The sequence below is a fragment of the Dama dama genome, chromosome 22 (genome assembly GCF_033118175.1).
Source record: "Dama dama isolate Ldn47 chromosome 22, ASM3311817v1, whole genome shotgun sequence".
Lineage (NCBI taxonomy): Eukaryota > Metazoa > Chordata > Mammalia > Artiodactyla > Cervidae > Dama > Dama dama.
The window spans coordinates 43,908,147-43,930,760 of NC_083702.1; the positions used below are offsets into that span (position 1 = coordinate 43,908,147).

A 22,614-nucleotide genomic window follows, 5' to 3' on the forward strand; every position below is an offset into this window, starting at 1 on the left:
GTGACTGAACTGGACTGAACTGATGAGATTCCTTCATGTGGACACTGGGTTATAAGATGTCAAGAAGACCAAACAGTTACCAAACTTAGGAAAGTGTGCCCACAGGAAGGAAGAGAAGTGAGAAGTGTTGAAATGCTGATTCTACAAAAGTATCCTCAAGAAGAGTATGAATCCACTCCACCAAACCAGACATCTTGTGATTCACATAGGATGGGCTGACTCAAGAGAAGAGGACAGCGCTGGAGTCCAGAGTATCAGCCCTGATGAGGCTTCAGCCTCAGGATCCTCGGTTCTCTGATCAGTTACAACATCAGCCCCAAAAGCCACATTGGATTCTTCCCTAGAAAAGCAACCAGAGCCTGCATCATTTCCCTACAGATGCTTGTATTTTTTAAATGTGGTAAAAATGCTGACTGGGGAAAGGTTTTTGTCAGGCTGTGGGCTTTAAAAAAAGCATTGACTTCAGTCTGGCATCCCAGATGGAATGTAAATCTGCTACAAAGTAAGTCGATGGGCAGATAAATGAGATGCTTTAGCCCAAGTATTTAATTCAAGTACATCACACGACTGATCCATCAACCCCAAAATAAAAAATGGCATGCAACAGAGGTATTTACACAGGGAAGAAAGGACCAACAGACTTTCTCCTCCTCCCTCAAGTCTACCTGAATGAGACTGATTTGCCTGCTCTTCTGGAGAAGGCCCCAAGCTTGGTGTTGATTGCAAAACCCTTCAAAAGTCTGTCACCTGTTTTTTCAATCTCTTTGAGATATTCCATCTCAGACCAGTCTCTCAAATCATTCCAAATCATATAATTAGATGCAGAAGAGTGCCACCAACAGAAAAAAATGGCAATGTAGTATCAAAATGTTCACACTGTGTTATAATCCATCATTGTAAGTTAGAAATAGAGCAACTACAAAAATGTATAAGATGAGCCCCTTAACCCTAGCCATGTTTAAGTTTAAAATAAGTTAGTCTGCCAGGAGAAGAGGCACCCTGAAGCCTCTGCTGTGAGACGCTGTGGTAGAATAAAGATGGCCAAACATTCTACAATAGGACTTCCCTAGCAGTCCAGTGGTTAAGGCTCCACGTTTCCACTGCAGGGGGTGGGGGTTCAATTCCTGGTTGGGAACTAAGTTCCCACATGCCATGTGGTACAGCAAAAAATAAAATTAACAATGATAATAAAAATTATACAACTCCTATCAAGATATGAGGTCTGGGGGTCTTCCCTGGCAATCCAGTGGTTAGGACTCAGTGCTTTTATTGCCAGGGGCCCCGGTTTGATCCCTGGTGGGGGAACTAATTTCCCACAAGCTACACAGTGCTACCAAAAAAAAAAAAAGACTAAATATTTACAATAAACGCTACCTCTTCAAAGAGTATTTACACACTATGTTTTATTTAAAGATAATGTGAAAGATATAGTAGAGCTAAGGGGCTAAGCATACACCTCCTGGGGCCAGTCTGCCTGGGTGAGTCCCGGCCCTACCATTTGCTTGATTCATGATCTAGGGTAAGTTATTTATCCTTTCAGGATCTCAGTTTCTCTCCTATAAAATGTAAAATGCAACTGTAACAGTATTTTGCTGTAAAAGGTGACTAATATTAGTATTCTGCTTACTGTGAGGATAAAATGAGTTAAAATATGAAAAGTGCTAGAACATTTGGAAGTCACGTGTTAAGGACCACAGATGTGCTGGCCATTATTTCCTTATTATGAAAGTTCTTAACCTTTCTGTGGAGTAAGCATTGTTAGAACTTCATAAAGAACGATGCCAGAAGGGTTGACCAAAGTGCTCAAGGTCAGGCAGTGGGTCATGGGCAGAGTTGGTGAAGAAGGATGTGATTCAAATTGGGGCCTAGGGCTTATTTTTCTACCCTACGGCTGCTCTTGTTCAAACACAGGGAAGAGGAATGCACCACAGGGCGAAGGAAGCAGAGCATTTGGCCAAGAAGAAAGGTCCTTGTCTATGATCCTTCCACAGCATCTCACAGCTGCAGGTTTTGCCCTGCCAGACAGGATCTGAGCCACCAGACCTGACCAGATAGGAACATGTGAGGAGCCTCAGTCCAAGAGCAAGTGGAATCTAGAATGAGCCCTGGTGCCCAGCCTGTATGTGTCTCCTGAGGGCACGGGAGTGGGCAAGGGAGGTGATAACATATACCAGCCCCCACCACCACATCACAGCCATGACACTCCAGACCTACCGTCCCAGGAGGGCGCTCCTGCCAGTCTAGGAGTTAAGGGTTCTGTCACTGTTCCAGGCTTGTCTTCATATTCAGGAAGGGGTGAGGGGACATTGTGTAATTGCTGGAAATGTGACAGAACATGAATCACATGAAACCAGCTTCTTGAATTACAAAACATAAGTCACAATTATAATTGTTCTGCAACAGCGCTTTAAAAAATACACAAAAGGCAAACAACAAAGATACTCCAGGAGCAACACCTCCTGAAGAAAAACTCACTATCAGCTTAGACTGTGACCCACCACCTCTGTCTCTTGTGTTTTAAGGTGCCTCCCTCCAGCCATGAAACCCCCAAACACATGGTCACTGAGAGGCACCTGGACCAGCCTTGTCCCCTGAAGACTTGAGGTAGCTGTGATCCCTTGACTGTGGCCAGCCCTGGGGGAGGGTGCAAGACCATACCGCCACCGTGTGGGCGCCTCTCCTCAAGGCCACGGCTGAAAACTGCTGCTGCCCCCCTGCCTCACCACCGGCTGCAAGGGTTTAAGCCCAACACTGCCCTCTGGTGCCCCAGGTTGGCCGGCTGGTCCTAGGGTTGGGTGGGGAAGAGGTTAAATTAAATGTCTCAGGTTAAATTAAATCCTTGATAGGGGAAGTACATCACCTTTAAGCTTCCACCTCCTACTATATGGATGGCTCTGGACAAGATACCTAACCTCTATGTGACTCATTTTCTCTATCTGTAAGACGGGGGCTGTAACAGTAACAACCTTACAGGGTTGTAGGGTAAATGAATTAATACATGAATGGTGTTCAGAACAGTGTCAGGTGTTTGGTAACTCTTCAATAGATCGGTAGGTTTCAAATCCTTTGACCATGATCCACAGTAAGAAATACATTCTTTATCACAACCTAGGACACACAGATATGTTGACATAACACCAAGAAATATTTCACAAAATAATACTTAAAATAGGCAATGTACTCTGAAAAAGTCTGATTTTCTTTTATTATTTTTTGCCTGTGTCACACAGCATATGAGATCTTATGAGACCAGGGGCTGAACCTGCACCCTCTGCAGTGGAAGTGAGGAGTCTAAACCACTGGACCTCCAAGGAAGTCCCATGATTGTTTTTTTAAAAGCTGATCACAACCCACTTCCCTGGTGGCTCAGATGGTAAAGAATCCATCTGCAATGTGGGAGACCTGGGTTCTATCCCTAGGCTGGGAAGATCCCCTGGAGAGGGAACAGTTACCCACTCCACTATTCTGGCCTGGAGAATTCCGTGGACTGTATCGTCCATGGGGTCGCAAAGAGTCGGACACGACTGAGTGACTTTCACTTCCACAACCCACTAAATTGAATTCTCAAACCCACGGTGGCTCACATACCACAAGTTGAAAAACACTGCAATACATAAGTAAGAGGGCAGAAGCTCTACCCTAGACTGCCAGTCCTCGCTTCCTTCTCTTTCCCTCACATGTGAGCCAGGGCCGGGCCGGGCCAGCTCTGGCTGAGCAGTGAACCACCGCAGAGCTGAGAAACCCCTCTGCAGCCCACTGTGTGTGCGATCCTCTCCCAGGGTCCCACCCTGCAGGTGGAAGAAGACACCTTCACTCATCAGGCACCAACAACGTGCCAGGCCCTGGGCTCCATCCTTCTTGCAACCTCACAGCCCTCTATGAGGAAGGCATCATTCTTCCCATTTCTCAGCAGAGAAGCCTGAGGTCAACGGAGGTGCAGTGACTATGGAGTGAGGATAAACAGGACTGGTCCTCCTTTGGAATTCAGGACGTGAATTAATCAGGGAAATTGGCCTTCTAGAAAATGCTGTGGAAATGCTAAACAAGGTTAATTAGAAGGACAGGGAAGCCTGATGAGCTGCAGTCCACGGCGTCACAAAGAGTCAGACATGACTTAGCGACTGAACAAAGAGGCCCTGGAAGATAAAGCACTGGAGATACAGAAAAACAGAAATGGAAACAGTCAGGATGGGAGTGCCCCTGCCAGATGGCATCTGGCATCAACAGCAACAGCTGCACCAACGGACGCTGATCTCAGGAGAGGCAGGGGGCCTGGGGTCCCACTACAGATCACCACTGTTGGCTCCAGTCCTAGGTGGAGGCAGAGGCAAAAACAAGAGGTCAGACAAGGTGGAGGAGACCATGCCTGCCCATGCCCTCCCCTGGTCTTCTGCCCACAACAGACAAGAGACTCTATTTAGTGGAAGGCTGACTAGGGAAAGTGGACCTGTTCCAAGGAGGTCATCACCCCATCCCAGAGGAAGGTCCCTGCACAGCTGTGGCCGTGGCCCTGCCTGCCTGGGGAGTGAGCCAGTGAACCTGCCAGTTGGACAGAGAACAAATAACAGCATGATGTGGCCAAGATGAGCTGGAGGTAAACACGGCACTGACTTTGCAAGAGCACAACCAGCCCATGCAATGTGGTAAGGAAAATCGGATCTGGAGTCAAAGGTATGATTTGGGTCCCTGCTCTTCGTTCATGGAACACATATTCACTGAGCACCTACTATGATGATCCAAGCCCCAAAGTCAGCGTGTTGGTGGTATAGTGGTGAGCACAGAGTTGCCTTCCAGGGATTCCCAAGTGGCTCAGTGGTAAAGAATCCACCTGCCAAGGTAGGAAAGGCAGGTTCAATCCCTGGGTCAGGAAGATCCCCTAGAGGATGTAATGGCAACCCACTCCAGTATTCTTGCTGGGAAAATTCCATAGATGGAGATGACTGGCGGGTTCTAGTCCATGGGGTCGCAAAAGTCGGACATGACTGAGCACACACGCACAATACACAGCTGTATTCCAAAGTAAGCAACGGAGAGACGGAGACCACCAGGAGCTGACGGCACAGTGAGTGAGGAATAAACAGTAACAATCTCGAGCACTGAGTGATGTGACTGATGGATGCACAGGGGCTGTGGAAGCTCAGTGGAGGCAACTTAACCCCACTCAAAGAGGATCAGGAATGTGTCTGCAGAGATGGTGTCTAATCTGGTAGCTGGCAGCATTTCCTCAGATGGACAGTAGAGGGAAAAGCCTTCCAGTCATTGGGAATAGCAACTACACAGCACAAGCATAGAAGAGAGAGTTAAGCAAACTATGTAATTATGATTCCCACTGGCTGGAGTATAGATTGAAATGGAGGCGTGAGAGATGGGGCTCTGCAAATTTAAATTGACCCGCCAATTTTACCTGCTTTTTAGATGGACCTGCCAATTTACCTGCTTCACGACCTTGGGCAACTCATTATAATCACTCAGACTGTGAACCATTCCCTGGGATGTCAAAAGATACACAGTTTAATAAGCATCTATGGCACCTTCTCTGTGAGTCAGGCACTGTATCAGGTTGGTGCTGAGCCTATGGAAATCCCTACAAATCCCTACTCTCAGGAAGCACATGATCTCCTGGAAGACAGACACTGTGCAACATGTTAAAGTTCTGGACAAAGCACCACGGAGAAGGAGGCAAGAAATGCTGCTCAAAGAAGAGGTGATGAGTAGGTATTCTACCCAGTGAACAGAGGGAAAAAAAAATTCGAATTAAGCAAAGGCAAGGAGGAAGGGAAAGGCACTGATGTAGTCACAGAACAGGTCATAAGGTAAGGTACGGGGTGCAGGAGAGACAAGAGGTGACTGTGACACCAGCCTGGGACACACGTGCCAAAACCCCTGTTGTCCATGACAGTGACAATCGATGTGCAAGCAAGGCCCAGGCCCAAGCAGGTTCACAGGTCATCACACTTTACATGGGGCCTCAAAGACAAGCCCTCCAAGTAACATCGCCATCTGGCATCTAGTCTGGGCCCAGTTCCCCAGCACTCCAAAGAGACAAGCTTGAGGGTCCTGGGTGGAGAATAAGTCCAGCCTTTCATGTCACATATTGGGAAACTGAAGCCCCCAGGGGCAGGGTGACTTGCCCCAAACCCTGAGGTTATACAGTCGCTTGTGATAGACAAGAGCCACAGAGCGCCCTCTTTGGCTCCCAAGAAGCACCGAGACAATGAGACAAAGGGGTGGTCGATGTTGTACTACCGGCCGATAAGGCAAGTTTGCTAACTCCGGAAACACACCTCCCGCCCTTCTCTCCAGCTAGTACCTTGCGGACGCTGTCTCCTCCTTCCCTTCCTCTTCCGGCTCCTCCCCTCCGGCCGGCCAGCCTCTTCCGGTTTCTCCTCTGAAGACACGCCCCTTCCTGTCTCTCCCCTAAAGAACTGCCCCCCTTCCGGTTTCTTCCTCCAGGAGCCCTTTTCTTCCGGTTTTCAACTGAGGCTCCGCCCCCGTCTTCCCTCGCTTTGCGGAGAGACTTGCTCTAGGTTGCCTGTCCCCGGAAGTGACGGTAAAGGCCCTTCCCCTCAGGAAGTGACAACAGAAGTGCCCTTGACCGGTGCGTAGAGACCCGCTGTGCATCCCTCCGCTCTCGCTGCAGGGAGGTAGGAGTCCCTTGGGGTGGCTCGAGGTGGTGTTGCGGCTGAGGCACACTGCGGGCGTTTTCCTGTGCGGGCCAGCGGCCCAGCGGGCGGAGACCCTGGAGGGGGGAACCTGCCTTCCGAGGAGCCGGGGTCCCTGCTGGCGTCCAGTCCCAGTTCCCCAGTTCCTTCTACACACACGTCCCTCCTTTTTAGTTCCCCCACACTCTTGCCCCCATACCTCTTCGTTGCTCCCTGAATTGTTGTGGTTCCTCTTTCCTGATCCTTTGACAATCCTCTCTTTGTCTTTAATGTTCCTTTAAAACACTTTTAAGAAGAGTAATCGATAGAGTAAGAATTTCTCAGACCGCCTTGGGTTCCATTGTTGGCTCTCATTTAATAATGTACTTTGGTCATGTCACAATATACCTGAGCCTCGGAATCCTTTTGAGTGATGGTATTACCGAAACCTTTTCAAGGTTGATCTAGGAAGACTATAATGTATGTAAGATACCTGACTGTTGGCGGATGCTCTGTAAATATTGGTTCCTTCTTCTCTTCTATTGTAATTCCATAATTTCCTGATTCGTTGGTTGTTGACCCAGTTTTCTCGTACTGTTTTTGTTTTTTTTTTAAAACCTGTGCTAGTTATTGATTCTTTCCCTTTGATTTTTTACTCACCTCTACTCCAGAAATCTTATGTATTATTTTCCGGCGTTTTACTTCTGGTCCTGCATCTTGAACCGCTCCCCCCCCACCACCACCACCATACTCCCACATGCCTTTTTATTGTTATTATTTCCTGATGTCCCTGCCTTGTCCCCTCACAGATGGCTCAGCGACTTCTTCTGAGGAGGTTCCTGACCTCCATAATCTCCGGGAAGCCCTCTCAGAGTCGGTGGGCACCCCTTGCCTCCAGGGCCCTGCAGACCCCACAGTATAGTCCTGGTTACCTGGCAGGAACACCCAGCCAAGCCCGGTCTATATACACCACCAGAGTCTGTTCAACAACCTTTAACATCCAGGATGGACCTGACTTTCAAGACCGAGTTGTCAATAGTGAGACACCAGTGGTTGTGGATTTCCATGCACAGTGAGTCCTGGGGGTTCGCGGAAGACTGGGGTATCACTTATTCAGATATTTGTTTATTGAGGGGCTTCCGTGTCTCAGTACTCCATTTGATACTTCTCATACATGGACTCGGGGTCACAAAGAGTCAGATACAACTAAGTGAATGAACAACAACAACATGTAGACTCATTACAAAGGTTGAAGAGACCCAATCCCTTCTCTCAAAGATTACATGTAGTTTATAGGAGACAGACTAGTAAACAGTCTTCAAAACTCACTCTGTATATCTATGGCTGATCTCATGTTGATGTATGACACAAATCAATGCAATATTGTTAAACAATTATCTTTCAATTAAAAATAACTTAAAAAAAAAAAACTCACTATGATCAGTGCTTGGAAACACTTACATTCTGTATCTCACTGCCTGAGAGGCTCAGGTCATTTTCAGCTTGAACCAAATCAGGAAAAACATGCCTCTAGCATCATCTGACCTTTGGTGTATACCAAACGTATACAGAACCCTGCAGAGAGTTAGTTTTATTTTAACATCTTGCCACCCAAACTGGAAAGGGCTGGCAAAAAGTTTTCAGTACCATTGCAGTGGTGCCCACACTTGCAGGCCATGAGCAGAGAGTTTCTTTCCAATGCTGTATGAGTTTGCTTTAGGGATATTTAAGTGCCTATGGTCTTCTGGTTGTTGGCCTGGCCTTCTTCATTTCTGGACCTTTGAGACGTGGCTCGATGCCTGACTCCAAAACTACTGAACAAACCCCTCAGAATGGGGCAGCCTGAAAGGAACCAGTGTAGCCTGAGTTAAAAGTTCGAAGGCTTTCTGGGCAAACCACTGACAGATTCTTTTGCTTTCTTTCATATTCTTTCTCTGACTCACCATGTTACCTTGGGCAGGCCATGTGGTGGCCTTGTTCCTTCCTGTCTTCACTTGTGGTAGGCGATAAAGTCTTGCAGACTGGGTTTTTAGGTGTTGTGAGTTCATTTGTTGGAATCTCTGAATGCGAAGGGTTTTAAAGGCTGAGAATAAAATGGGAATCACCAGCAAGGATTCATTGAAGGCAGAGCTATCCTGCCGTCCTGGTCTGGTGAGCACAGCAGAGAGAGCTTCCAGAATGGATGAAGAGTGGGCTGATGCCTCTTCTTCTTCCCCACCAAGAAAGCAGGGGGTGAGTTTGTTCATTAAGTGCCAGCCACTGTCCTTAGTGCCACATATTTAGGGATAACAGCCTAGGCTTACCACTTGGGAGGGAACATCTATGTCCAGTGCAGTCATGGCGGTTGACCCAGGGCCTCAGGGATCACAGAGTAACCCAGGCCTCAAAGAAGACACTTGGAACACAGTCTTGGATGCAGTCGCAGACCTTGCACAATTCTCGTAACTTGTATGGGCCTCAGTTTCTTAGGAAGATTTTTTTTTTCCTTTGTAGGGTTAAGGATTCTGAGTAGTAAAAGCTGAGGAGGTCCTGGCACCATGACTGGCATGTCATGAAACTCCCTAGCCACTGGTTTCTGTTACCTTAGTTCTGAGGCTGTGAGGTGTGTGAAGTAACTCCGCAGCTTACAAAGCACATTTATCCACATCATCTTAGTTAATTTTTCATCAGAGCTTTGACAGACACAGTCTGTTTCACATGAGGAAACTGAGGCTTCAGAATAATCAGCTGATTGGTGAGGAAGCCTGTCTTTGAACCTAAACCTTTTAACTTCAAATCCCATTTTCCTCTATACAACAGTTTATTTCTTTTAGGTAGAGTGGAATTAGTGAAATAACCTTTCTAAGAGTCTTAGGATGAGGCCCATGTTATTAGGAATCCAGGACCTGTGAAAATTCCCTAGTTGCAGAGTCTCCTGTAATTAACCGACATGTCAGCATTGCAGGTTAATAGTCAGACACTGTAAGGAGAGGTGACAAGGGGCGAGAGTCCAGCAGAAAGACGTAGGACAGGGGAAGGTCCTAGAGGACAGTTTGTTGGGCAAGCACTTCTGTGATGGGATGCTTCTTTCTCCCCTTCCAAGGTGGTGTGGTCCCTGCAAGATCCTGGGGCCCAGGTTAGAGAAGGTGGTGGCCAAGCAGCATGGAAAGGTGGTGATGGCCAAAGTGGATATCGATGACCACACAGACCTCGCCCTAGAGTATGAGGTATGGATCGGCAGGGGATTGCTGCAGGGCAACTGGTGGGGGTGCTTGGGGCCACAGGGTAGCTGGGAATGTCTTAGGGGCCAGCAGAGAGTCAGTAAGGAGGTTTCCTGACTCTTTCTAGAGCTCTCAGGGGTTTAGAGCACTTTGCAGCTGTGACTCCATTAATCATCTGAGCCTCCTGTCTCTCTTCAATACCTTTAGGAACTGGGATATATGACCCCAAACACTGGGTTTTTCTCTGAGTCTCAGGAAGTTGATGGCCCTCCCTCATTCATGGATTCATCCATTCATCCCTGCAGTGTGCCAGGTGTACATGATTCTAGCACAAAGATGAGCTCCTTGTCCCAAGGGAAGCAGGGAGGGGAGTAGACAGGACAAGGAATGCGTCATGTTAGAGGGACCCTCTGAGCGGAGTTGTGAAGAAAGCACAGAGAAGAAGGCAGGGCCAAGAGCACACAGACACGAAGACGTGAGCTGCTCTCCCGTGTTTGATTGGCTTGCCCATTTCTTCAGCAGACATGTATCCAGAGTGCCTTCAATGCCAGGGCTGTGACTCGGGGCTGAGAATGCGGCAATGAACAGAACTGACAGAGTCCCTGCCTTTGTGGAGCCTGAGTGCTAATGTTTTAGATTGGGCATCCACAAACATGTTCTCTAAAGGACAAGATGGTACCTGTTTGAGGCTTTGTAGGACATCGGTCTCTTACAAATGCTCACCTGTCTGGTAGCTCAAGGGTAACCATAGAATCTAAATGAATGGGCACAGCCATGTGCCAGCAAAACTTCATTTACAAAATTCCAGGCGGCGGGTTTGACTTGTGGGCCACAGGTCACTGTTCCCTATTTCAGATAATAAGTGTCCTGGGAAAAAAGAAATCAGGAAGAGCAGGTGGGAGTGCTGGGCCTAGGGCAGGGAGGGTTTCCTTTTTTTAAAGGGTTGGGTAGGAACGGCCTCGCTGAAAAGCTAAACCATCTGAGCAGAGACCTGGAAGGAGTAAAGAATGAGCGGTGCAGCTCTTTGAAAGTGGATTCTGGCAGAGCAGACATCTTTTACAAAGACACTGAGGTCAGGGTCTTACACATTTGCTCAGAGAACATCAGGGCCTGCATGCCTGGTGCAGAGTGGGCCGGAGGAGGAATAGCAGGAAATATGTGGATGTGTGGCATCCTCTGGGCCATGGAGACACTGTCTTTGGAGAACAGGGAGTGGTCCATGTGGCTGGTTGGCCAGGGTGAAGGGCTGAGCAAGGAGTGAGCAAACAGGCAGCTGGGAAGGCCAACTGCAGCCACATTGGGAGGAGCCTGAATAGCCATGCTGAAGACAGTCGTTAGAGAGCTAAGGTCACACACCTGGTGGCCTGTGGGTCACATCTGGCTCACTGACTTGATTGGTCTGGCCCTCAAAGTGGTTTTGTTTTGTTTTTAGTAATGGACTGGATGCTAATTTTTTTTTTTTTGGTTGGATGCTAATTTTTAAACTAAGAAGATTTCGTATGAAAATCCATATTTCTGGTTCTCTTGAAATATCTGGATTGGGCCATAGTGAACCTTCACTCTTTCTTGGTGGTAGTGATGAAAGAGGTGGCCTCTCCCTTTCTCAGACTTTGGAAGTCCATGTTTGATTCCCTTGAGACCAGATCAAGTAGAGGTTCCTGTCCTCCACAGTCCCTGTGGCAGGAAATGGGTGGGGGCAGGGTGAGACTAGGCTGGCTGCCCGCAGACCTGGGGCTGGGAGTGGTCTCTCAGGGAAAGCCAGGCTGCCCTGACCAGAGGCAAGGGCAAGAGATGCTGGGCAGGCAAAGCCACGGATGATGACTGCAGGTGGTTGGGGGATGTTACCCCAGTAAGACTGCCCACAGCACTGAGTGACCAGAGCCGCTTACAGGGCTCAGCTCTCCCACTGATCGCTCAGTCAGCGGGGCACTGGTCTGGCCATTTAGTGGCCCCCAGCTTTCGATGCTTGTCCATCCCTCCCCAGAGACCCACAGGAGCTGTGGGAGTGGGTGTGGCCTTCCAGTATGAGTTAAGGCCTGGAGCTCCTGGCCACCCCAGGAGGACGGACAGACTCCACATGTCTTAGGCTCCCTCCCTTCTGCTACCACAGCTTTGGGCTCAGCCAGTGAAACTTAGGCTGACACATCCCAAGTACCAACCGTGCCCCAGGAGCTGTGGTAACTATAAGGATACAAGGGGTAACCCAGTTCCTCCTGCTGTGGTCACACAGGTGGTGAGAATTCCCAGGACCACCTTGCCTGCATTGCCGGGAGTCTGCGTTCCTGGTGACGTAGGGCCTGGCCCTGAAGTCCTGTGGTTAAGCCTGGAAAGTGTGTGGCAGGGGAGGGGGCCCTCTTGAGGGTCTTCTCTGTCTCTCTGCCATCCAGAGGGTACGTGGGTCATATAGAGGGACCTCAAGGCTGCTGGGTCCATGTCACCTGGACACAGCCTTTTGGTCTTGCCAGGTCCTGAGCTGACCAGATGCCAGGTCATTGTTGGCTTAGGAAGCTCCCGCAGGGATTCTTCCTGACCCCTCCCCTATCCCCTTCCTTCCTTCCTTCACACCTGGTGTTTTGGAAGAGGGTCTGAGGACGTCTCAGCTAAGGGATCCATAGTTCCTCCTGGGACAGCTTCCTCCAAAGCCTGAAGGCCTTTTCCAAATGGTGAATGAACTTGGAGAAGCTGCTTTAAATCATATTCAGGGAATTCGGGGCTTCTCCCCAAACTCTTCTGCCATCCCCAAGCCCAGCACACACTCTCAGGGTGCGTCTCCTTCCTTGCACAAATTCCTCTCCCCTGCCACCACACTCTATGCTTCCATTAACTGTCCACCCTAGATTTTTACCATCTCCCAAAGGAGAGAGGAGGGAAAGTCGCCCAGGGCCTTGGGGTGTGCTTCCCCCCCATACACACACTGCCCTGAGCTGGCCAAGTGAAGGGCCCTCTTCTTCCCCACCTCCTCAGGTTCTCTGGTTGGGCATTCCCCGATCGTTCAGATCCTGCAGAGAAAGAGTGGCTCAGGGTGTGGACTTTGACCCTTAATGCTGTCCTCTGGGGCTTCTGATGTTCACCTCACACATGGAGTTTCATTATTTATTTCATCTTGCAGAGAATGCCCTTTAAACAGCATTTTCAGAACAACCAAATAGCAATAATCTTACCATCCAAAGAAATCACTGCCAACATTTGGGATACCTTGTTTGGGTTTTTTGTTTGAAATTTTTTAATGGTCCATATAACCTCACAGTGGAGAAGGAAATGGCAGCCCACTCCAGTATTCTTGCCTGGAGAATCCATGGGCAGAGAAGCCTGGCAGGCTACAGTCCACGGGGTCACAAGAGTTGGACATGACTTAGCAACTCAACCACCACCACCACCATAACCTTACAGACAGTTCGTTGAATCATAGTATTTCAGAATTACTGAAATAATACACAGTACTTTAGTCATTGGTCTTCCTTGGTAGCTCAGTGGTAAAGAATTCACCTGCCAATGCAGGAGACCTGGGTTTGATCCCTGGGTCAGGAAGATGCCCCGGAGAAGGAAATGGCAACCCACTCCAGTATTTGCTTGAGAAATCCCGTGGACAGAGGAGCCTAGCAAGCTACAGTCAGTGGGGTCACAAAGAGTCGGACACAACTTAGCGACGTAACAATAGCAAGGGCTGCAGCTGTCCCCAGGAGGCCCTTCACAGTTCACAGATGGAGGGCTGAGACAAGGCAGGCAGCGAGCACAGGGACATTGTAGACGGGGTGGGGACACATACACACTCACACGTTACCTCTCCTGGCTTCCTGGGGCCTTTAGCCAAGCCTGGACACCCCCACGTGGCTTCCTGAGCAGGAGGAAGTCAGCACATTTTAGTACATCTTTTCATCTCTTCTGTGGCCCCTCACCAGCCTCAGTGGCACCAGAATTGAGAGGGAAGTTGAATTCTTGCTATACCACAGTCCCCTGAAACTCATAACCAATAACTCATAACCAGAAGAATGTGCCAAGGCCCTGTGCACTTCCATTTAAGGCAGTCTTTACAAACACCAGCCCCTCCAGATTTGTGAGCCGAACTCAGGGTCAGCAAAGCCAGCTCCTCATCCATGGGGTTGAGGAGAGTCCAGTCATAGCCCAGGTATCCCTGCAGTGTCCTGGGAGATCCTGCTCTGGCAGGAGCTTGGCTCCGTGTGTGTCTGTCTGTCTGTGTCTGTCTAGGCTCAGACTTCAAAGAACTCCCTTGATAAGTAATGACTAGACCTTGGTTGTCATGAAAATGCAGCCGCAGCATGTCTGCTGTACACCCAGCTATAGCATGGTCTGCGTGTGTAACCATGTGCATGAGTTTACACTAATGCGATTATTATACAGGGGATCATCTAGAATCCGGAGGAAAACAGTCTACTCCAAGCCACCTCGGTGAGCATAGGGTCCTGCTTAGAGGGAGGACCTGTAAAAACAGTCAGACCTCTCCTCGGACGTTGAGATACAGTTTCATCTCAGTTAAAGAGAAGCACAGGACCGGCATGAGGCCCAGCAAGTACACAGTGGAGCAGTTAGTGCCTGAGCCTCGGGGGCTCCGTGGAGAGTGGCCAGGTGTGAGGCCACTTCCTCCCCAGACCACTAGAGGGCGCGAGAGACAGCACGTGTGGGCCCTGGGGCACCTTCTGGACCCAGAAACCGGCAGCCACGTGCTGGACCCTTGTGCTTCCTGCCGTCAGCCACGCCAGGGGCAGGAGTGACAAGGACAGGAGCCAGTGGTGGGACCGTGACAGGGACACACGCCAGCCCACCACCGCCAGTGGGTCTGTCTGCACATTGCCTCTGGGAAGTGTGTCAGTTGGCACCCACGGCAGCCCCAGGACAGTCCTTGAAGGGGCCTGAGGCTCGGTCATACAAAGCCTCTTGGGAGAGGAATGCACAGCCTACCGCACAGAGTCAGTAAGTGCGTGGGGGCGCCCGAGATACGACCCGGCAGGCCCGCACTTCTGTTTTGTAACTGCCATGTATGCAGTTACAACATTCTGAATCTTAAGTCTGGCCTCCCAAGTGACTCACCAGCAGGACCGCACTTGGAATATGTGAAAGCCTGGTATGTTTTAGAAATCACTGTTGTTACTTTGTAGTTAACTTGTATGTAAGAAAAGTCTGTGTTTATCTTGTTCTGTTTATATGGTTTTTTTCATCAAATGCCCACAGATACCAGGCGGGGCGCCCAAGCAGCAGAAAATGTGCCATGCCAGAGCAGGTCTTCGGCCTCATTTATGTACCATGTAATCTATACAGGTCCCCTGGGGGAGCTTCAGAAAATGCTTCACAGGCCAGGAATGTCCAGCCCCCTAATAAATAAACATCAGCTCTCAAGGCTGAGCCCCACCTCCCCCACTTCCAGTGTGAGTCAGTGAATTTCTGGACCCCATTAACCATCATTACAGGGAACCAGAGGAGCTTGCTTGGGGCCCTAGGTTCGACCTGTGTGACATGCCCACTGTAGCCTTCATTTGTGGGGTGCTCTCTGTGTGCTCAGGGCAGGGCACTGTGCTGAGACTTTGCCTAGATTACCCCATTCAGCCCTCATACCCACTAATCGGAGTCCCGGTAGTATCTCCATTTCCTGGTGAAAACACAAGACTTAGAGAATGGAGTGGCTCGCCCCAAATGGGTCAGGATTCGATCAACCGGCCCCAGAGCCTGAGCTCCTGACCACTCAGCCTTATATACAAACCTCTAATCTAGGTCCTAAAGCTTCACCATTGAGATTCATCCTCATTTCACGGAAGAGGGCACCAAGGTTCCAAAGGTGGTGTGACCTGGCCAAGGTCCCCAGCTAAAGAGTGACAGGATTCTCCTGGTCTCCCCTGTGCCAGGCTGCCCCTCAGCTCTTCCCCACCCCCAGCCTGGGCCTGCAGCTGCATGGGTTATTTTAATCTCTCCTGTCATTCCAGCCAAACCACTGGGACAGTGAGTCAGTCATGCGGTTGGTGGAGGAAGGGTGCAGCTGGGAGCCCACAGTGGAAAAGCTGCTCCAGCGGGTGGGCCCCCAGGCCCTGAAGCCCCCCTGCGCAAAGGGAGGGGCCTGCCTGTGGCTCTGGGCAGTCACTTAAGGCCTGAGCCAGCAGCCCGCTCCCCAGAGCTTGGGGCTGATGTGGAGAAGAGCTCACTTCTGAGTGACGTGGCCTCTGTCCTCTCCACCCAGGTGTCAGCTGTACCCACTGTACTGGCCATGAAGAATGGGGACGTGGTGGACAAGTTTGTGGGGATCAAGGATGAAGACCAGCTGGAGGCCTTCCTGAAGAAGCTGATTGGCTGACAAGCAGGGACGCATCCTGACTGCCCCTGCCTGCCAGGGCCCCGAGGTCCCGGGGGGACCCCAACAGAACTCACCGCCCCTCTGTGCTGGTCCCTCCCGCCTCCTCCCTCTGTCTGGCCCCTGTGGGCCTGTGCTTTGGAGACCAGGCCTCCAAACATAGGAGCCTCAAGTGCTCCTGACCTGCTGCCCTCCAGGGTGGCCACCCAAGGAACAGGGCTGCTGCAGAACTGGGGCAGCTGTCTTCCCAGCCGCTCCATCTGCTCCCTCTGGGGCTTGAGGCCCTGCTCCTGAGATTCTGGGACAGAGCCCAGGGCCAAACTGCAGTAGGAGCTTCGTCCTGCCTCCCTGCTCCCTTCTGATCTGAGTCCCGGGGCCTGACTCACCTGCCTCCTGCATTTTTCTTTCCTGCCGCTGTTTTGTGAAAAGACAAAGAAGGAAAAAAACTCAGACAAGTGAGAGTAATACATGTAACTCTCTCATTTTTTGTAGGTCTGTAATAAAGAACTTTATGTGATCCCTTCCACCTCCTGCGGTGAAGAACAGACCCTGGGCCCACACCCATCCCCCCCAGAGACACCCCTCCCTCTTTCCTCACAGGCGCCAGAGCAGCGGACATGTGTTGGGCTATGGGCATCCTGCAGACCCTTGACTCTGGAAGGCTCAAGACACTACCCTCCCTCACCATTAGCTGGCCCTTTGGTTCTCTGAGGCTTCACTGTGAAAAAACTGGACCAATAAAGCTAGGGTTTGCACTGTCGCCAGCTTGTGCTCTGTCTGGGCTCCGGGGGCACTTGTGACCCCTTCCCAGGCTGCTGCCCTGTTCCCCCTCTGACTCCCACCAGCCTCTTGCCCTTGGCCAGCCATTCCTGTGACTACTGCTGTTGTCAGTGGTGGCCAGTCTTCCGGGGACGGCTTTACACACACATCAGGCAGAAGGGAGTTTGTGGCCCCCATTATGCATGGAGGCTCTCGGGGTGCAGAGCCCACGCTTCTGCCCAGAGCTGGTTGCCTCTGAAGCCTGGGCTCTTGTCACTGATCCCCAGGGGCTGCCTCTGCTAAGCGGGTGCTCACTCCTGTGTGCATACTCCTCGGGAAGCCTGGCTGGCCCCATGCCCATCCCAGCCCATCAGGAGGCGGGCTGTCCTTCCTGTGTGTGGGCAGGAACTCAAGAGGCTTTGAGACCAGGCTCTCCGCCCATTCTTGTTCCCAGGCTCCCCTTGGCCCATGGAGGAGGGTGCCGGGCAAACCAGGTTTCCAGCCAGCAAAGCCTATCGCTTTTTCTCCTGTGGCCAAGCCATCCTTTGGCTCACTTGCCAGCTGAGAGACCCACCCTGTGGGTTCCAGGCAGCAGGGTGTCCTTCCCCTTGGCCCAAGGGTACTGTGTGCACTCTTGGTGTTCTCAGTATCCCTGCTGGAACTACCTCAGTTACTGCGAGGTCTTTGACGGCTCAGCCCCAGGACTGCCTTGGGAAGTCTGTGACAGGCGCCAGAGGGCAGGGTTAGCTCAGAAGCAAGGCCTGTGGCTTTGGGAAGGCCACCGGCCTGGAATCTGTCACAGGCATGTAAAAGGGAAGTAAACCAGCAACTGGCATTTGTGGAGAAAGGCCAAGAGCTGTGTGTAAGATGAATGAGAACAGGCAGTGCTGGGAGATGCTTCCTGGGTGCCAGGCGCTGTTCTCAGTACCTCCCCCACAGCAGCCCCACAAGTCGGGCATTCTCATCACTGCTCCCGTTAACACACCAGATCCATGGAGGGAGCTTGGGGACCTTGTCCAGGACATGTAGCCCCCAGACACCTGGGCTGGCTCTGCTCCTGCACTGCCCCCCTCACCTTAGGAAATGGAGTACGTGATCCTAACCCCACAAGAGCCTGACAAAGCTGGTAGCGTCAGCAATCTTTACAGAAGAGACACTGATGCAGAGTTGAGTAACAAAAAAGCCCGGCAAGTAAGGGCTGGGGCTCGAGTTCAGAGCCGAGCACTGTGGTGCCTGAGCTTGGGCCCTTCCCTTGCCATTGGCCACCACAGCCACTCCTTAAAAGGTGCCCTTCACCAAGCACTTTCTCTGTGCATGACCTCATTTAATTCCTCTCTGGTGAGGCAAGTGAAGGAACTGGTTTGGGGAAATTGACTTGCCCAAGGTCATATCTAAAAAGTGACAAGGCCAGATTCGAACCCAGGTGGGGGGCTGGCCCCTCTGCCCAACCAGAGTAGGTGTGGAGCTGGGCTGGCGAAAGCCTCAGGGCGGAGGCAGGGCCCCTGCACTGCCCGGAGCTCCCTGTCCTTAAAAGGTGTGCTGCGGGGCGAGGTGAGCTGGAGAGGCTGCCTCCCAGCTTGGCATCTCTGCCCGTGAGGCTGTTCGTGGCGTGAGTCACTGGCTGTGCACACAAGATCCTCAGGGTGATCCCGTTTGACTAATTCCACGGTGCTGATCTCACCGGGACGCTGCTGGCTCTGCATCCCCGGCCCCACTGTTGCTGCCCTCTGGGTGCCTCGGGCTTCTGGGCCCGTGAAAGAGGGGTTATGAGCGTGCAGCTACGGGGCCTGGCAGCCACAGGGACACCCCCGACCCCTCTGAAGCACGGACACCTACAAAATGCTCTCAGCACTGAGACGTCCCGGGATGTGGCTTCTGTACCTCTACTCCTAATAACAAGTTCACCCAGTTGATCTGGAGGTGGAGATGGAAGCTTGAGTTTGTAGAGTTTATGTTCTCTGCTGTGACCCCACCACTCCCCTGCCGGGCAGTTCTTCCCATTACACAGATGAGGAGACGGAGTGCCAAGTGACACCAGTGGAAAGGCCAAGACGCTATTTCCAATGGGGTTGCTAAGTGCCAAAGAGCCTTAGCAGGTCTTAGAAGCACTTGATTGGATGAATGGTGGTCATTCTTGTGGGTGCCTTCTAAACATGGGAGGGAAAGTGACCACAGCTTCAAGAAGCCTGCGCTTTAAGTTTGTTTGTTTTCCAGTATTTATTTATTTATTTGACTTTAGTTGTGGCACATGGGATCTTTACTTGTGGCATGTGGGATCTAGTTCCCTGACCAGGGGTCAAACCCAAGGCCTCCTTCACTGGGCACGCAGAGTTTTAGCCACTGGACTACCAGGGAAGTCCCAATTTGTTGTTGTTTAGTCACTAAATTGTATCCAACTCTTTGCAACCCATGGACTGTAGCCCACCAGGCTCCTCTGTCTATAGGATTTCCCAGGCAAGAATACCGGAGTAGGTTGCCATTTCCTTCTCCAGGCAGGTGGATCCTTTACCACTGGTCCACCTGGGAAGCGCTTAGCTTTAAGACAACAGAGCAAGGGGTGGTGGGTCACCCTGAACGAATGTCAGAGTGTGAGGATTCCTGGAGTATCGTCCAGACCCTCAGAAGGGCACAGAGAGGGGGAAGGCTTGCCCAGGTCACAAAGTGTTTGTGATGGTTGAGACCTGAAGCCAAGTGCCTTGACTTTAGCCAACCCTAAAATGGAAATGAATCATGGCCTTTTCTTCACTGGGCTCCAGGAGTGGGGAGCAAGCAGGCCGGCAGTGTCTCTGAGAAGGGCAGTCTGCGGGGTCATGACCTGCTGGTCAAGGGGATGTTGTTGGGGCTGTGCCCGTGCCCGGCCCAGCACGCCTGGCCTTGGGTGAAGGTCCCAGGGCAGCTCAGCCACTACCCCAGCCGCCTGGGGAGGGCTTCTCCGGTAAGTGAAGGTAATTTGGCCAGGCTACCGGAAACCTTAATGTGCATGGGCTGGAAGGGTCCAGAGAACAATGTCAGCAGAGGGCAGGATGCTGTGAACAAGCCAGGCTTCCAGGCACGCTGTCGCAGTTCCTCTCTGCTGCCTGGAACACCGGGTGCAGGTGTGACCCTGAACCCTGGTCCCCAGCCTGGCTTATACACGGCTCTGCCAGAAATCTGGGAGCCTTCCCTCCCCAGCTTTTTGGAAGCTGGATGCCGCCACCAGCCACCACACGATGGTGTAAGTCGGGAAGAAAGAATCAGATCTGGGTTCAGGTCCTGAATTCACCATCCACTAGTGGTGTGGCCTTGCACACACAGCCTCACCAGCCTCAGGCTCAGTTGTCATAGCAGCAAAATGGGGACAAATGAAGGCTAAATGTCATATTTGTCATCTCACTGAGCCCTCACAGTGAGGTAGGGACTATCATTATTGCCATTTCACAGATGAGGAAACTGAGGCCCAGGAAGCTTTAGTAACTGCATGAACAGGTATTGGAGCTCAGATCAGAACTCAGATATGCTTGATTCCAAAGTCTCTGGGTTCTCACCCATTAGCTATACCGCTTTCACTTTGGGGGAAAATTTTCCACCATTCTGAGCCTCAATTGCACCATCTTCAAACTGGGGCTAAAAATAATCACCACGGAATGAGGATTAAACATGCTGGACCCCCTTGCGGGTGCTCAAGAAGTGTCCTTTGCTTTGCTTTTTCCCCTCCCCCAGCTTCCCCCACCTCTAAGCTACATGTTAAACAGGAAACACCAGACTTCCCGAGATAGAATTAAGGACCCCAGCACCTCACCATGGGAGGGGCCTGTTACTGTGCCAGGCAGTGGGCCTTACCTTCGGCTCTGTGTCCTGGCTCTGACCCCCGCCACCACCCCCCTCCTGGTGGTGACCTCACCCTTGGAGAATGCCCACTGGAATTCACCCTGAGTCTGGTCCCCTGGTCTCCATGCCTCTGAGCCACTTCTGACCCAGCCTCTCGCTCAGCCTCTAAGCCAGCCATCCACACAGCCACCAATGGGTGTGAGCCAGGACGCCGTTGCTACACAGCTGCTAGTTGGGTCCCCATCTTCGGCCGGCTTCCTGGCTGACCACAGGCATGTAGCTGTCTGTCTCTGGCCGGCTGCCTGCCTCAACCACGAGCAGGCAGGCAATTTGGCATGGATCCCTTTGTGTCCCACGTTGCCAGGTGTACCACCCACATCTAATCCTCCCAACACCCACCTGAGGTAGCAACCATTGTTCCCATATCACAGACGAGGAAACTGAGGCCCAAAGAGATGGTGTGATGTGCCCAGGAACGAGGGAATGAAACAAGAGTGTGGGGGGGCCAGACCCCTCGGCCTCCTCCTTGGCCACTCTCCGATCCCCAGGGGAGTCACAGCATCCCTGTTCTCATGCCAAGAGTGGGGATTTGGGGCCTCTCTCCTTCATTTGCCTTCACCACCTGGCCCCAGGCAGGAGGCAGAGGAGTCCTTTGCTTAGGAACTACTCCTAAAGCTGCAGTATTCTCTCTAGTCCCAACACAGTGGCTTCACTCACTAACCTCAGCCAGCTGGTGTATCTGGATGCCTCTCTGGGCTGCCTGATGCTAGGAATTAGGAGTCAAAGCAGAGGAGGTGGAGAAGGAAATGGCAACCCACTCCAGTATTCTTGCCTGGGAAAGCCCATGGACAGAGGAGCCTAGCAGGCTATAGTCCATGGGATCACAAAGAGTCAGACACAACAGTGAAAAGAAAAAAGGAAAAAAAAAAAAAAAAGCAGAGGAGGACAGAGCCCTGGCCCTCAAGAATCCTACAGCAAACACATGGATACAATGTAAAGTATAAATGCCAGAGTAGCAACAAGTAACAAATACCATCATAATGATAAAGCACAGAAAGAGTGGAAGCCCTGACAAGGAGCAAGGCTGCAGGGCTGGGTAATAAATAGAGGGGTTTTGTTTGGGAGAATTAGATAAGAGTCAGAGGCAGGTACTGGGAAGAGTATTTCAGGCAGAGGGAACAGCATGTGCTAAGGCACAGAGATGGAAAAATAACATGACTTTTCTGTCCCAGGAGGAAGGCAAGGATGCCAGAGGCTGAGTAGGGCACCACCAAGGGGGATGGAACAAGGCTTTGAATAGGGCCTTGGAGTCAGAAAGACCTGGTTCCAGTGAAAGCCATCCCCCTCACTAAAAAAATGAGTCAATCCTCATTTTTCCTCATCTCTGAAATGGGAAGATAGTATATAACCCTTATGGTTGAGAGATTGACATGAGACAATATATGTAATGTTGGAGCATACTGCTGTTATGTGGTAAGCAGCGTGTTGAAAGTGTGTAGGGTGCTCACTTCAGTAGCACATATATTAAAATTGGAATAATACAGAGATTAGCATAGCCTCTGTGCAAACAAGACATGCAAATTTGTAAAGTGTTCCACATTTTGCAAAGAAAAAAGTTTCTAGGACTTCCCTGGTGGTACAATGATTAAGAATATTCCTGCCTGAGGAGAGGGGAGGAGAGGGTGAGATGTATGGAAAGAATAACATGGAAACTTTCATAACCATATGTAAAATAATTTGCTGTATGGCTCAAGAAACCCAAACAGGGGCTCTGTGTCAACCTGGAGGGGTGGGATGGGGAGGGAGGTGGGAGGGAGGTTCAAAAGGGAGGTGATATATGTATACCTATGGCTGATTCATGTTGTGGTTTGACAAAAAACAACAAAATTCTGTAAAGCAATTATTCTTCAAT

General features: G+C 50.9%; 1 protein-coding gene and 1 non-coding gene across 2 annotated transcripts; both read left to right on the forward strand.

Annotated features, from left to right (window-relative positions):
• The first annotated feature begins 6,491 nt into the window (after window positions 1-6,491).
• Window positions 6,492-16,896, forward strand: TXN2 (thioredoxin 2). Its single transcript, XM_061125311.1, has 4 exons — window positions 6,492-6,644; window positions 7,451-7,713; window positions 9,724-9,847; window positions 16,026-16,896. Exons 2-4 carry the CDS (start codon window positions 7,451-7,453, stop codon window positions 16,137-16,139), a joined length of 501 nt encoding a protein of 166 aa, XP_060981294.1. The 5' UTR covers window positions 6,492-6,644; the 3' UTR covers window positions 16,140-16,896.
• Window positions 16,897-22,202: 5,306 nt separating this feature from the next.
• On the forward strand, window positions 22,203-22,306 carry LOC133044086 (U6 spliceosomal RNA). The gene has a single exon (XR_009689835.1). It is a non-coding gene; the product is annotated as a U6 spliceosomal RNA (small nuclear RNA).
• Window positions 22,307-22,614: the final 308 nt, after the last annotated feature.

Coding starts and splice junctions, on each gene's coding strand:
- TXN2 (XM_061125311.1), top strand. CDS start 7,451: ATGGCTCAGCGACTTCTTCTGAGGAGGTTCCTGACCTCCATAATCTCC. Junction 7,714..9,723: donor GTTGTGGATTTCCATGCACA/GTGAGTCCTGGG, acceptor TCCCCTTCCAAG/GTGGTGTGGTCCCTGCAAGA. Junction 9,848..16,025: donor ACCTCGCCCTAGAGTATGAG/GTATGGATCGGC, acceptor CTCTCCACCCAG/GTGTCAGCTGTACCCACTGT.